The following is a 13,845-nucleotide window of genomic DNA, read 5'->3' as shown; positions in this document are numbered from 1 at the left end:
TCCCACGGGGCACCCTGGAACTCTCCTACATCATTTGCAATCGGACATTTACTGGTAGGCTTGCTAAGGGCTAGTTCTCCCCCGAAGCCGTGAACTCCTTGAGGAGTTGGCTAACTCCAAGTCTGTGTTCTGTGTTGCTCCTTTCTGGCACACAGTAAGTATGCATTACTTCCTGATGAACGAACATGTGAAATTCAGTTCAGCATTTAACTGGCCTAGAGCTGAGACCATCCGCCTAAAAGTTACACTGCTTACCCTTGAATTTTGTAGGGTAATTCATCAAGATTTTCTTACAGCTAAGGAAAACATTTGTTGATGCCCTTTTAAAAAAATGTCTTCCAAGCTAAAATCATTGCACCCATGACCTGCAGCATTAGACTTTAAGGCCTGGTGGGACTTGCAGCTGATCCAGGATGGTTTGGGGAGCACATTTCTGGCCCTGCCTGAGAGGCCGCCTCCAGGGGACATAGAGCACGACACGGCCAGGCTCTGGTGACCTCTTCGGCACATCCTCCTCTTTCTAGGTTGTCTGCTGCCCATCAGCGGCTATAAACACTAGTGCAAATTTTAGCCTCTTTTAGACATCTTTCTGGGGTGACCCACTCAACATGGGGCAGGCCCAGAACCTTCTCAGCACTTCCCTATCCAAATGCACACTTATATCTGGACTCTCATTTTTTTCCCCTCTTATCATTTTATTTAATGTAGGAGGAAATCTCCCCCCAACCTCAATCCCCCTGCCCCCAAGCTCCTCCCCTAATGCCTGAGTCTGGGTAGAGTTTCCACATGTTCCACAGTTGAGTATGGATCGTGGTAACTTCCCACAGAGCCGAGGCAGACCCTCTGCAGTACTCAGGGCTACTGTGACGTTGACCTTCCCTCAGGCTTTCAAGTCCTCTTCGACAGCAGGCCTTGGGGGCACAGGTGATCTCCATGCAGCTTCTATCACCAGGCCCAGCCAGGGTACACGGGACCCAGTCTCACCAGTGGGAGGGCCAAGTCCAGGACATCAGTCAGATACACCCCAGAGGGCCCAGAGGTTGTGAAAGCCCTCTAATGTGATTATGTGGGAAATTTTTCCTAGACATTCAGATCATGACCTCACTGTCACAGCAAATGGAAACTTGTGTTCTATTTTCTCACTGCGGATCAACTTCTTTAAAAATAAACTTGAAAGGATTCTTTCATGATGCTATGTTTTCTTAAAAAAAAAAAAATCCTGGGGTGCCTGGGTGGCTTAGTCAGTTAAGCATTTGCCTTCAGCTCAAGTCATGATCCCAGGGTCCTGGGATCAAGCCCTGTATCAGGCTCCAGCCCTGTATCAGGCTCCCTGCTCAGCAGGGGACCTGCTTCTCCCTCTGACTCTCCCCCCACCCAAACCCTGCTTGTGCTCTCTCTCTCTCTCACTCTCAAATAAACAAAATCTTTAAAAAATTGGAACTTTAATCAATCTCCCAGCCCAGGAGGAGAACTGGTATCTGAATGACACCTGGGAAGGGGACTCTGGAGGTTTCCTTTGGCATGAATGCCCCATCCCTCAGGGCATCTGACACACCTCATTCCCAGCCAAGGAAGACGAGTGCCACCACCTGTCCGAGGGTTGGCCTCACCTGCTCAGACCCTGGTCAGTGAGGGTCACAGAGCTCAGCCCAGAGGTAACAACAAAGCCATGTTAAGCCACTGCACGCACTTGTGGTTAGGAGAAACCCCAGCCCCTCCATCCATGAAATGCCCCCCCCCCCACATGCTCTGATATACTTAAGTGTGGTTCCTACAGGTGACCCCTCCCAACAGGCACAATCCTGGCTGCAGGGCGGGGGCTCGGCAGCACCGTCACCGGGCGCCACCTCCTCTGGGTAGCCCCTACTGAGTAAGAGGCGCTCTTGGATCTGCCTGTGGATGTCCAGCTGCAGCCTACACATCTGCTCCTGCAGCTCACTGATCACATTCAGAACTGACTGTAGGAAGGAAGAGAAAGGAGAAAAGGCACTCAGGGTCAGTCAGCTCTCAGACACAAAGCTCCTCACCAGAGCGACCCAGAAAGAAGGAAGCATGCAGAGGGCGAGCAGCAGGTGGCCCCCAGGGGTGACCACCCACTTTCTGCACAGGAACCAAAAGACATGGCATTTTTCCTGAGACCTGTCCCATCAACGGGGCTGTCTTGCAGCTTGAACAACCCCCCAGCAGCTCCATAGTGCCCCACTGGGGGGCCACACTTGCGTGCCAACACTGAGGCACAGGGCCTGGCCACAGCAGAGAGGGGCATGCATGCAGACCCGTCCCCTCTTACACACGCTACAGGTGCCAGCCCCACCCCCACAAGCACACACCACACTTACGATGCTAACACGGCCACCTAAACTCTCCCTCACACCCTATACCAAACCTTACTCCTTCACCTCCCACTCCAAACCAGACTCCTTTGTAGCCTCAAGAACATTTTGGCCTTTTATGGCAATTTTAAAAAATAACTGCAATCCCCGGACTTCATAGCTACTCAACTGTGAATTGCACTTGCTAGCAGCTCTACCGGGCTCTCCCTTTTCTGCCCCATAGATACTTAGGCACCGTGCAGATGCCCACGGCCACAGTAACTAGGTGCTCACAGGTGAGTGGGGAGAGACACACAAGTCATCACGACAGGCTGAAAGGGCCACCACCCAGAAAACACAGGGATTCCAGGGAGTAGAGGGCCTAGTTCTGCTGGGGTCAAGAGGAAGGGATGGCATGAGTCTACGTGATGTCAAGCAGGCACATGCCGGACTCCTTGCCCAGGGGTGGGAGTAAAGGAGAAAGCGAGCCATGAGCCTGGGTAACGTGGTAGATGATGGTCCCACTTCTGGCAGCAAGAACCCTGAGAGTTTGCGGGAAGCTATGAGCTGCCTCTGGCACGGAGATGTGGACTTAAGGAAACACTTGGCAACAGAGCAGAGACCTGGGTGGATGGGGTGGCAGCCAATGAAACTGCTTAGGTCTCCCCGCCCCCCTTAATTGATACTCTAAGCACCGGCGTCTGGTACTGGGGTCTGCCGCGGGCACCATGGGAACCGCCCAGGTGTGCTAGAAGGAAATTGTCCATCCTCACCAATGACAATGGTGTCTAAGAAGAACAACTCCCACCCATACCTTGTTTTGTAAATCCCCTTCTCCAGTGTAGACGGGAAACGGGGTGTGAGTGGCAGTTCGGGGCTGAGAGGGCACCAAGCTGACGCACCTGCTCTCCTCTCTGCTGGTGCCATTTGGACCGAGGGCTGCGCTGCAGTCTTGGCCGGCAGAAGCAGGCCCCTGGCCCCGTAGCCACTCTCCCTGTGAGCCAGCCCCCCTCAACTGGTCCCCACACAGCTCCGGTTGTCTTCCCCCAGGACCGTCTGTCGAACAAGGCACCTTCCTACCAAGACCAGAGACTGGGCTGAGCAATCAAGGTGACCCTTATGGGCTTCAGTGCCCTGGAGCTCAGACCTCCACCCAGCCCCACAGTTACTGGTCCCTGCACCCTGATGGGCCAGGCGCCAATGGGCTGGGGCCACACCTGCCCTCTGCGTTCTTATCCACAGTCCCAGTGCAGACACTGGGCTCTGACTTGGCCTGTTCTCCATGTGCCACTGGCTTCCAGACCCCTTGCTGACTTAGGACATATGCCTGACAGAGCTAGAGGATTCCCGCCTGACTAGCCTGAGCCACTAGGCATCAGAGGCCAGCTCTGTCTCTACTGCCCATGGACTTGGCCACCACTGGGAGGTGGTCAATGGGGAAAGGTGGTCTACCTTCAGTTTGTTCATGCTTTTTCTTCTGAGAAGTCTCAAAGTCTTTTGGTACTTTAACCACTTAGCAGGTAGGTTCCAAGACTACTATGAGGACCAAGAAGCTGGACAGGAGGAATTAAGAGGGAGGAAAGGTGCTGGAATTAGCAGCCCAGTTTGGGTATTTGCTAAGCACAAAGGGAATGCTGAGGGTCCAGGCAGTCTTTAGACGAGCAACAGCAAGGTGAAGGAGATCTTCCCAATGGCCTTGATCTCTGTAAAGCAGGCAAGGTTGCTTTCTCAAAGGACACAGCAGTGAAACAGGGGGCACAGATTTAGAATGGTCACTATGAGGCATGAGAAGAGGAAAGGTAGGTGTGGATAAAAGCAATACTAAGGAGGGGGTAGATGCACCTGGCGATTCATTAGCATGGAGGTAATTTTTAAAAAAATTTTACATCTAACCCTCTAACCAAGAGCCCTGGGGCAGAAGGAAGGATGGCAGGTTAATCAAGGATGGAGCCAAAAGCAATCCCTCAAGGTAATGATGAGCCTTTACCTCCCCAAAGAGGGAGGTCAGCCTGTTATGGGCAGCTAGGCCACGGTGAGCACGGGCATGACGCAGGCGAGTGTGCAGGCTGAAGACTCATGCAGACTCATTTTCACTTCTGTGAAAACGAGAGTCTCTCTCAGAGGGTTACCGTGAGGGGTTAATCAAGTGAGCCCTAGGTGAAGCACCTGGCACGGGGCCTGGCACACAGGGTGCACCTGATAGATGTGAGTTCGCCTCCCCCCGACCCCAACTTCTCCTTTGCCAAGTGTTCGAGCCATAGGAAAGGAACTGGGAGAGCAACGGAAAACACCTAACAGTCATGGGACACAGTTAAGGCCCATGATATTGATTGTGGACAAAAAAGGCCCAGTGGCTCTGCACTCCCCGGCATGCTCACCTTATTGGCCACTCTTTTCCAGAATCTTTATTTAGTCCCTTGTGCACTGGCCCTGCTCTTGTCTTTAGACCTGCTTGTCTCTCTTATAGAAGCTTCTAGAATTTCACTGCCCTCTTTCTTCTTTTGTTCCCTCTATTATTAAGACTCTCAAATGAAGAGTCTAGACCTGCTGTCTGATTTCATCACCCCATTCATTCCTGCCCCCTGCCTCCTGGCAGACAAGCTCTGTCTCCACCACGAGGGGCACCTCTCTTCCTCAGGGTCCTCTTCCTGGTCAAATCACAGGCATATTCCTGTCTTCAAGCGAAGTGTTTCTTTCCCTACCGTTAGTGATTTTCGATGACTTGGGTTCTTCTGACCTCTTTTACCCTTTTCCGCCCACCTAGCGATTGCTCCAGTCTATGCAGGTTTTTATGAATCCCAATGTCAGCTGATCCAGTTGACTTTTCTTTGGCTTCACATCATCAGAGCTTCAAGACCTTCTAGATCAGCTTCCACAGTATACATTAAAAATGTTAAATAGGCAGGAGGGCTGAGGGCAGAGGACTATCACCCTCTATAATAAACCCTCCTAGAGATAGTCTCTAGGTGCTATTATCACCTGGGTACCTATCTTAGCATCCATCCTATTTTCCTCCAGCTCACCCACAAGACTCCCTGAGCAGTGTGTGTGCAATGCCTCTCAAAGTGTGCGTTTACCCTGTCTATCCTACACGATGCCTTCCTGGCCCAACACGCAAGGTCAAGCTGATGTAACTCGCTCTTAACAAACACAATCCCTACTTCATCTCCTAGCCTCCCACAAACCATCATAGGGTCAACTCCAGCCTCAACAGACTAAATGTCACAGAACCTAGGTTAACTTTGCCATTGCGGGGAGGGAGGGGCAGGCAGATAATGGTTCATTTCCAGTTTGCTAGCAACTCAACCGATTTCCCTGATACCTTAAAATTCATTTACAGCAAGCAGTTTGGGGACCGCTGCCCTAAGTTCTTTGCACCAGAGGCATCGGGAGAATTGAGCCCATTCTCTCTTTGATCTTCTTCGGGAGAACATAACTTTAACAAAAAGTCTCTTTCCCATCCTTGGCACCCTCCTTTTGTTTGGGGCTTGCCCTTGCTGGTGCTGCTCATGCAGGTGCACTCTGTCTGGTCCTTTCTAGCTTTTATACGAGCCCCTTTGAAAACTAGTTTCTCCCTGCGTGCCTCTAAGCTTCTCCTTTCGTGGGTATTATTTGTGAGACTGCAGTCAGAAATCACATTATTTTTAAAGTCAATATTCTTGAATCATCTTCTGTGTTATGTCTGAACTTTCAAAGGTCTGATTTGCCAAAGCCCGCGGTGCACGTGTGTCTATGCCTGGCTCTCCCTCCCGCGATTTCATGGACTCACAGCACAACGGCCGCTCTCTCTCAAGGCACCCGACACTGCGCCCTCATAAACTAGTCTCTCCTTTGCTGCAACATACAGCCCGAGCAGCAGCTTCCCAGCATCCTGGGTAGAAAGAAGCAAAGGCTTGGGCACCAAAAGCCAACCTCGCCAATACTTAAGTGTTTAGCTGGAGGAGATTTTTGGGAACTAGGCAAACAGCTGCCCCCCTCCACCACCGCCCCCTGCCCATCTCCATGTGTCTGGGGATCTGTATCAGGGTGCACCTATCTTCCTCCTCGGCTCAGGGAGACTATGTGGTGCACCCCAACACTTCTGGGACACTGCCTTCTCACTCTCCCGACCCATGTGTTATGCTCCAGGGCGTCCCTCCTCAGGCTCAGCATTTTTTAGACTTCTTTCTCTCCAGGGCTGGCCCACCTCCCCTCTTAACAGGTCTGTTTCTCCCCCATAGGGCAGACCCTTTTGTAGCTGTGTCCCATTCTTGGGTCCTGCATTATAAATTCCAGGTGACATTTCTGAGGTTCTAATTGCCACTCTGTGTTGTACCCTCAACTGGCTTTATTACTCCTGCTTCGCTAACCATCAAAGTTCTTCTTTACGGTTCTTTTCTATGTGAAACCATTGGGCACCTCCCATAATCATGGTCTTCCCTACCCCTTCCTACATGTTAAACTTGCTCACAATTTTACTTAGTTCTTTTTCTTTCTCTTTCTTCATGCTCAGTTTAATACTGGGCTGGCATTTACACACCACTGATGGGTACATAATCTCTATGCTCCACAGGACAACGTGGAAATATCTGTCAAAATTTCAGGTGCACAGAGGCGTTCTTTGTAATTACAAAGACTTGGAAATCACATGTCCATCAAAAGAAGATAGATCAAACAAATTAGGGTACAGTCAGATAATGAAATAATATGCAGATATAAATATAAATACGTTTTTTAAAAAATGTACTTGGTATGAAATAAACTCCCAAAGTGCTAAATTAGAAGGTCTAGGGGTGCCTGAGTGGCTCAGCCGATTAAGCATCTGCCTTTGGCTCAGGTCATGATCTCAGGGTCCTGGGATCGAGCCCCACATTGGGCTCCTTGGTCAGCGGGGAGTCTGCTTCTTCCTCTCCCTGCTGCTTCTCCTGCTTGTGCTCTCTGTCTGTCAAATAAATAAATAAAATCTTAAAAAATAATAAATAAATTAGGAGGTCTAGAGTAGTGTGCATGTGTACAAAAAATGAGGGAGAGAATGTGTGTGTGTGTGTGTGTGTGTGTATCTCTCCACATAAATTTGCTTGTCCGTGCTTAACTCTGGGAGGATACAAACAAACTGATCTCAGTGGTTCCTGACGGTGGGCTTGGGGGGCCTGGAAGGGGACTTTTTGCTGCATATACCTTTATGAACCCTTAATTTTTGAACCATTGGAGTGTATTGCCCATGCTAATAAAAATCAGTAAATAAAACAAAATAAATAAAATAAAAACCGTAAGATTTTCTTTCTCAGGTCAGCTCTTGCTGGAGCAAATACCACCTTCTCAGCCCCTGCTCTGAGCTCCAAGTCCAACCCTCTGGTTGCCCCAGCTCAGAAATCAGAATCCCTCCCTTCCGAGGTGCTAACTAACCACAGGAAGGAAGAAGGATGACACCACCACCCATGCTGTAAGACATTCTGTTTTCTGCCAGAAATCCGAAAGACTCTTCCTGGTTCTCTTCTTCATACTTGCGTATACCTCTGATTAACTGGGCTGACTCTGTTTTCCAGGACCTGCTGGATCCCTGCTCCCTTCTTTACAGGATGCTCTGGTACTGCATGCAGACCTCTTGGATCCCACCACAGAGGGATCCAGCTGCAGCACCCCCTGCATCTCCAGTGCTAAGGGAAACCAGACTCCCTTCTCGAAGGAAGATGCCTCCCGAAGGCCATGCCTGTGATATGGTGTGCCATCCAGAGGTTTCCCTTTGCCTCCAGCTCTTTTATGTTCCATCCCCCTAATTCTGGTATTTACTTTCCATGGCAGCATTCCTCTGCAGTCCTGCTTCTCAGGAGTAAACCTAATTAATCCAAGCTTGGGTCTCCTGAAATGACCCAGAACCACTGCAAAAGGCTCACAAGGAAAGGTAAACAAAAAACCCAGTTTTCACCCACATCTCATTGACAGACTCCTAAGCAAGGCCAGCTGCCAGGATGGTCTCGATTTGGCAAGAAACCTGCACCTCGAAGTCCTCAGGTTTCTAGACAACCATCTAGAATCACTTCCGTAACTTTCTACAGGCAGCAGGATACAAGCTTAGGGGGGAATCAGAGTCAGACAGAAAAAAGCAGCCTGCAATGCTCTTGTTAACAGCATCCTTTTTTAATTTTCATGAAACAAAACAGAATTTGAGGATAAAGCCTGAACTGCATAGAGGAAATTTCAGATCCAGCTATCCCAGAAAACAAACAAAACAAAGAGAAAGACCCTGCCTTTCCAAACCACAAGCCATGAGGCCTTGGGCTAAGTATACTCACTGGAAAAAACCCAGGAGCAGTGCAGGCTGGGAAGCAGCATTCCCCTTATTCATGTAAATGCAGCCTCTGGTGATCTTAGCTAAGTGCCCCCCTCGAACATGTCCACGCACATGACAACGGGGTGGTGGGCAGCACCCCCGGGGTTTTAAGACTCTGGTGCTCCAGAGAGCTGCAAATAGTGGCAGAGCCTCTGAGCGCACCAGCAAAGATTATGTTCAGTTCTAAGAAGGAGAACTGCGTTTCAGGTCATGTGGCTGTTCACGGAGTATCACAGGTTGAACAGCCTAAAAAAATTTCTCCACATAGAAACCTAATGTTTGTACTAGCAACTGGGAAGGGCTGTTATCTGGCAGGACTGAGGCCAGCGGCTCAGAGCCCATGTTGTCTCAGGCATGAATAGCCTAATGGAACAAAAACAAAAAATTCAGATTGAAACATAATCCCTCAGAAAAGAAAAAATAAAGCAAAGAGCAAAATGACTGCTTGCTTTTGTTATACTTGGCCCAGAAGTGGGAGCTCTCCCTCCATCCTGTCTTCTCCAGAAAGGAACTCAGCTGTCCCAGGTTGGTAAGAAGGACTCACACCCACCCACATGCTCCCTACAGTTCAGAATCAGGCATGTGGACCCAAAGTGGCCCAATGAGAGGCAACCCTGGGGCTTCTACTGGACCTTTGAGAAAGAGACTCTCTCTCTGCAGGGGTTGCCCAGCTGGTGGGACCTAGAGCTGCTGGGGGCCATCTGTGTCACCACACGGGGAGACTTCCTGAGAATAAGGCTAAAGCAGAACCAAGACATACACTAAGGCTGATTTCAATGACATCGTGAGGTCACCTGGAAACCCTAGACGTGTCAAGTTGTGTGACCTAATAACCTCCCACCTTTAGTCATTTTTTAAAAATTTAAGTGGTTTTGGGGCGCCTGGGTGGCTCAGTTGGTTAGGCAACTGCCTTCGGCTTGGGTCGTGGTCCTGGAGTCCCGGGATCGAGTCCCACATCAGGCTCCCTGCTCAGCAAGGGGGTCTGCTTCTCCCTCTGACCCTCTTCCCTCTAGTGCTCTTTGTCTCTCATTCTCTCTCTCTCAAATAAATAAATAAAATCTTAAAAAAAAAAATTTAAGTGGTTTTGAGTTATCTCTACCACTTTAAGACTTCTCAGAGTTTACTGAATTCTGCTTCCAGAACCTCAACATATGTTCACATGTAATCACACAGCTTGAAACAGTGGTAAAAACAAAACAAAACAACAACAAAAAAACCCCTCTAAACCTGGAGAAAATTCAGTTTCCTTTTTTCCTTTCCTTGAATTTAAGAAGCAAAGTCTATTCAACTAACACTTCACCCAGATAAGCTTTCAGTCTGCGTGACCTTTGCAGTTTTTCAATGTATCTTAATCTACACTTCCATCTGCAGGATGCTTAACGACACAAAATGTAAGTAATTGATAAAAGCTAGCTGTTACTATGTGTCCAGCACTATGCTAAGGACTACACACACATGATCTTATTCCCTCCTCAGAACCAGCCAGGAAATCCCAAGCTTACTCCCTCCATTTTACAGAGGAAGAAGCAGAGGGTATATTACTTGCCTAAGATCTCAAAGCTAATGAGTAGCTCAGCTTGCATTACAGCTGGAAGAGCTGATTGGAGGGCCTACACTCTTAATCACTAGAAGACACAGTCTTCAGTTTAATGGAGAGTTCCTTTGGCAACACTACTTACCAACGAACAGCTTCTCAAAAGCAATGCATGGAATTGCCCACAAGTGTCTCTATCATCAGTGTTTACCCAATAAACACAGAAACAGGGCAGGTTTCAGTGCACATTAAAGGTGGTGCTTAATAGAAAGGAACAAGATCCATTTTTAGATTTTGGAGGTTTCTAAATCAGTGCGTGGTGTCTCTGTGTGTGTGTGTGTGCGTGCGTGCGTGTGTGTGTGTGTATACGAAGATAAACCAAGTACCTACATTATGCCAGATACTATGATAGGGACTTAACTTTTGTGATTTGATTTGGGCTTCACACAGTTACCCATTGTACAGATAAAGAAACTGAAGTTCAGAGAAATTAAGCATTTAGGTTGTTGAATGAAGTTCAAAGACCTATTAAGCAGTTAGGTCAGTAATTGAACCAAGGTCCTTCTAAACCTAAAGCCTATCTTCTTCCCACATCTTATATCACCAGGTGCAAATATGGGGACTTATAGGTAGAAGTACATGGAAGGTGGTTATCTAAGGTTACAACAGGATATTCTCTCTCAACAAAAGCAGCTCTGAGCCTAGAATTTAACCAAAATATTTATCCCAAAAAGGAGTCTGGCATGCTCAGGCCAATGGGATATGGAGCCTGAAACAAAAACAGGAAAAATGCAGGAAAACATTACATGGGCTCCCTCCTATGACCTATCAGGAGAAAAGAAACACATAATCTAAGAGTCCCATCTGGGTCCGTGAAATACACTCCTTTGATATGGGGACAGTGCCCTACTGGGCAGCGGACTTCATTCCAGTACACGGTCATTACCTTGGCTCTCACAGAGGACAACTTGGGTCCCTTCACATCTTGTCTGATCCTTCCCCCCTTTCCATCCTTGTCAGCAGCTTGAGGGAGGATAAAGCCTTAGAGCCCAAACGGGGTGGTCTGGGCATTGCTGAAATTTGCAGCCATAGCAAAACCTGATAACTTGGTGTTAACAGATCATTGTGTCTCTAGTGCACAGATGCTTCTGGCACCCAGTGGCTGCCAGGCTTGGGGTTGACCAGATGGCCTGAGTCCACATTAGGCTAGCTTCCCTTGCTCTGAGTTTAGAACACTATGGATCCCCCCCAGAATTTGGTGTATCACACTCACCTCCGCTTTTCTCTGCTTCTCCTCTTGCTCTCTCTGCTCCTTTTCCATGCCAACCAGCTTGAGCTTCAGCTCAGAAACTTCAGTCATCAGGTCGAGCTTCTGGGTCTCAAGAGATGTGCGGCTTAGCAGCTCCTGCAAGCAAAACCAGATCTCGAAATCACAGTCTCCATGGTAACAAGGGCAACTGAAGCTCCATCCAGAGTGCAGAAGGCAATCTCTATGTTGTATGTTGGACAACAGAGTTGGACTCCTGCATGTGAGCCACGGGTCTAATAGGGATGGACCTGGGCTGCTTCTGAGTTACTCAGGGAGAGCACGGCCCCTGCTGCTACCCACTGTGCTCTGAGAAATGATGTGAACTATAGCTCTCAAAAACACGTTTGCCTCTGGAAATCATTATTTCCAAGTACAGAAAATGGATAGTTTTGCTCAAAGAACTAAATTTCTCCATCTCTATTTTGAAGGCAAACCAGCAGGTCCTCTCAACCAAAACAAACAAAAAATCAAGCTTACATTTAACAATATATTTTTCAAAACCAAGGATTCCAAATCACCTCCTGGGCTTACAGCCCACATCTTCAACAAATCTCATTGTAAGGTTTCACTACAATGAGCCTAGGAGAGAGCTAGAGCATAAAGCAGATATTCAATGAGTATTTATTGAATGATTAGAATCTTATCTATGTGATATGGATTTTTCCTAGCCTATTTGATATGAAGCTTTCTGAGCCACTAAGGGATTAAGTGAGAAAACTGTTCTTTCCTTACTGTAAGGCTGGACTAGGGGAGGTTATAAGTCCTACCATCACTGGAACAGCAGTAGACAACAACCCGCCATTAATACATACACTTAATAAGCATAAATAAGACAAAAAACAAAGGTGATAGACAAAATACCTACTGGAAACTACTAGGGATTATGAAGGACCTCAAAAACCATGAGCATTCCCCAAAGTCCAGGGGCAACACTTCTCCACTGGCAAAAGGCGATGGTCCATGAGCTCCCAAATCTGGGCACACGGTAGACACTGGATAGGCAGCTCCCAGCAAAGAGACTATAATATGGAGATTCGGAGACTAACCAGCCAAATGAGCAGCCAGAAAAGATACACTACCCTGTCACAGGATGAATAGTCTATATTCTCTTGGGCAACCCAACCCCAGTACCAGAATGGTGATCAACAGTTATGATTGCGCATATTCTGAACTGTCCTCAGACCATAAACCAAACCACACAGGACAGGGATTTTAACTGGGAATACAGAGTTTCCTAGGCTAAGGGTCTCAGGGTCTCAGAAAGCCAAGGTACAAATGATCTATCTGCTAATCTGAGGGGACGAGTACCTAGAAGTTCAGCAAAATGAGCCCACTGAGCACTGGGCAGTTCCTGTTTCAGCTCGACTTGAAGCCAGCATATAGGGCAGATGCAGCAGCACTCAATGGGTGAACTGCAGCCTACTGGGTCACAAGGAGTCTGCCAGATAAATGTGTGTAATGGTGGACGGGGGAGGAGAGAAGACACATAGATTCAGTGAGTGTCTCTGTGCCAGACCCCGCCGGGTACTTTGCATACATGCTCTCAATAAACCTTCCTAGTGATTTGACAGTAAATAGTATCCTAATTTACTGATGAGCAACCAGGCCCAGAGACCGGCCTGTCTTGGCCAAAGACATACGCCACTCAACAACAGCGGAGTCAATTTTCAAACCAGAGTCTGCTTGACTCCAAAACTCGTTTCTGTCTAATGTATCGCATTGTTTCCCAAAGGAAGAAGTCCAAGAATTGTAAGGGAAATAACAAAATACATGCTGAAAAAAGCCCATCAACAAATATTCACTGAGCCAAGTAAATTGCCACTCAAATTGTCAAGATTTTTTTTAAAGATTTTATTTATTTACTGACAGAGACAGCACGAGTAGCATGAGGGGCAGAGGGAAAAGCAGGCTCCCCGATGAGCAGGGAGCCTGATGTGGGGCTTGATCCTGGGACTCCGGGATCATATCCTGAGCCAAAGGCAGACGCTTCACTGACTGAGCCACCCAGGCACCCCTCAAATTGCCAAGATTTTGTTGAGCATACACTTTTTACCAGGGCCTGGTGCTAAGGCTATCTTCAGATGCAATCCTCCCTGACACCACCTACTCACTCCCACCTCCTCCCTCCTTCCCCCCTTACCCCTTCCCCTCTGCCTCCACCACCTCATTCTGTGTTTCTCTCTCCATCCTTTCATATACCTGCTTTGTTCCAAAAATGATTTGAGGCAGTTTGAAAAATGGACAACTTGAGTTAAAATGTAAAACAACAAAATCAAAGCAGGTAGGAAAAGAAATTAATGCCAGAGCCACAGTTGGTATAAAACGCCTACCCTAAAGTTCTGTGACTGCTAGAGGTGGACCATACTGTGTACATGAGCTT

At 48.1% G+C, this 13,845-nt stretch overlaps 1 protein-coding gene across 7 annotated transcripts in view; it reads right to left on the bottom strand.

The window, feature by feature from the left end:
- Window positions 1-13,845, bottom strand: part of LOC123857404 (liprin-beta-2) — a 176,925-nt gene that overhangs the window by 38,328 nt on the left and 124,752 nt on the right. For 6 of the 7 annotated variants that reach the window (XM_045894209.3, XM_045894210.3, XM_045894212.3 and 3 more), the window contains 2 exons: window positions 11,430-11,561; window positions 1,776-1,958 (listed from right to left, as the gene is read on the bottom strand). In XM_045894209.3, the coding sequence (XP_045750165.2) occupies window positions 1,776-1,958; window positions 11,430-11,561 (315 nt within the window). The remainder of the gene's footprint in view (window positions 1-1,775; window positions 1,959-11,429; window positions 11,562-13,845) is intronic. The other variant, XM_045894213.3, reaches the window with a different exon arrangement.

Source organism: Mirounga angustirostris, unplaced genomic scaffold, assembly GCF_029215605.1.
Source record: "Mirounga angustirostris isolate CCGP_5_RB_7025 unplaced genomic scaffold, mMirAng1.0.hap1 SCAF_13, whole genome shotgun sequence".
NCBI classification, from domain to species: domain Eukaryota; kingdom Metazoa; phylum Chordata; class Mammalia; order Carnivora; family Phocidae; genus Mirounga; species Mirounga angustirostris.
Note: the sequence above shows the minus strand (reverse complement) of the source record. Positions and strands in the feature narration are given on the sequence as shown.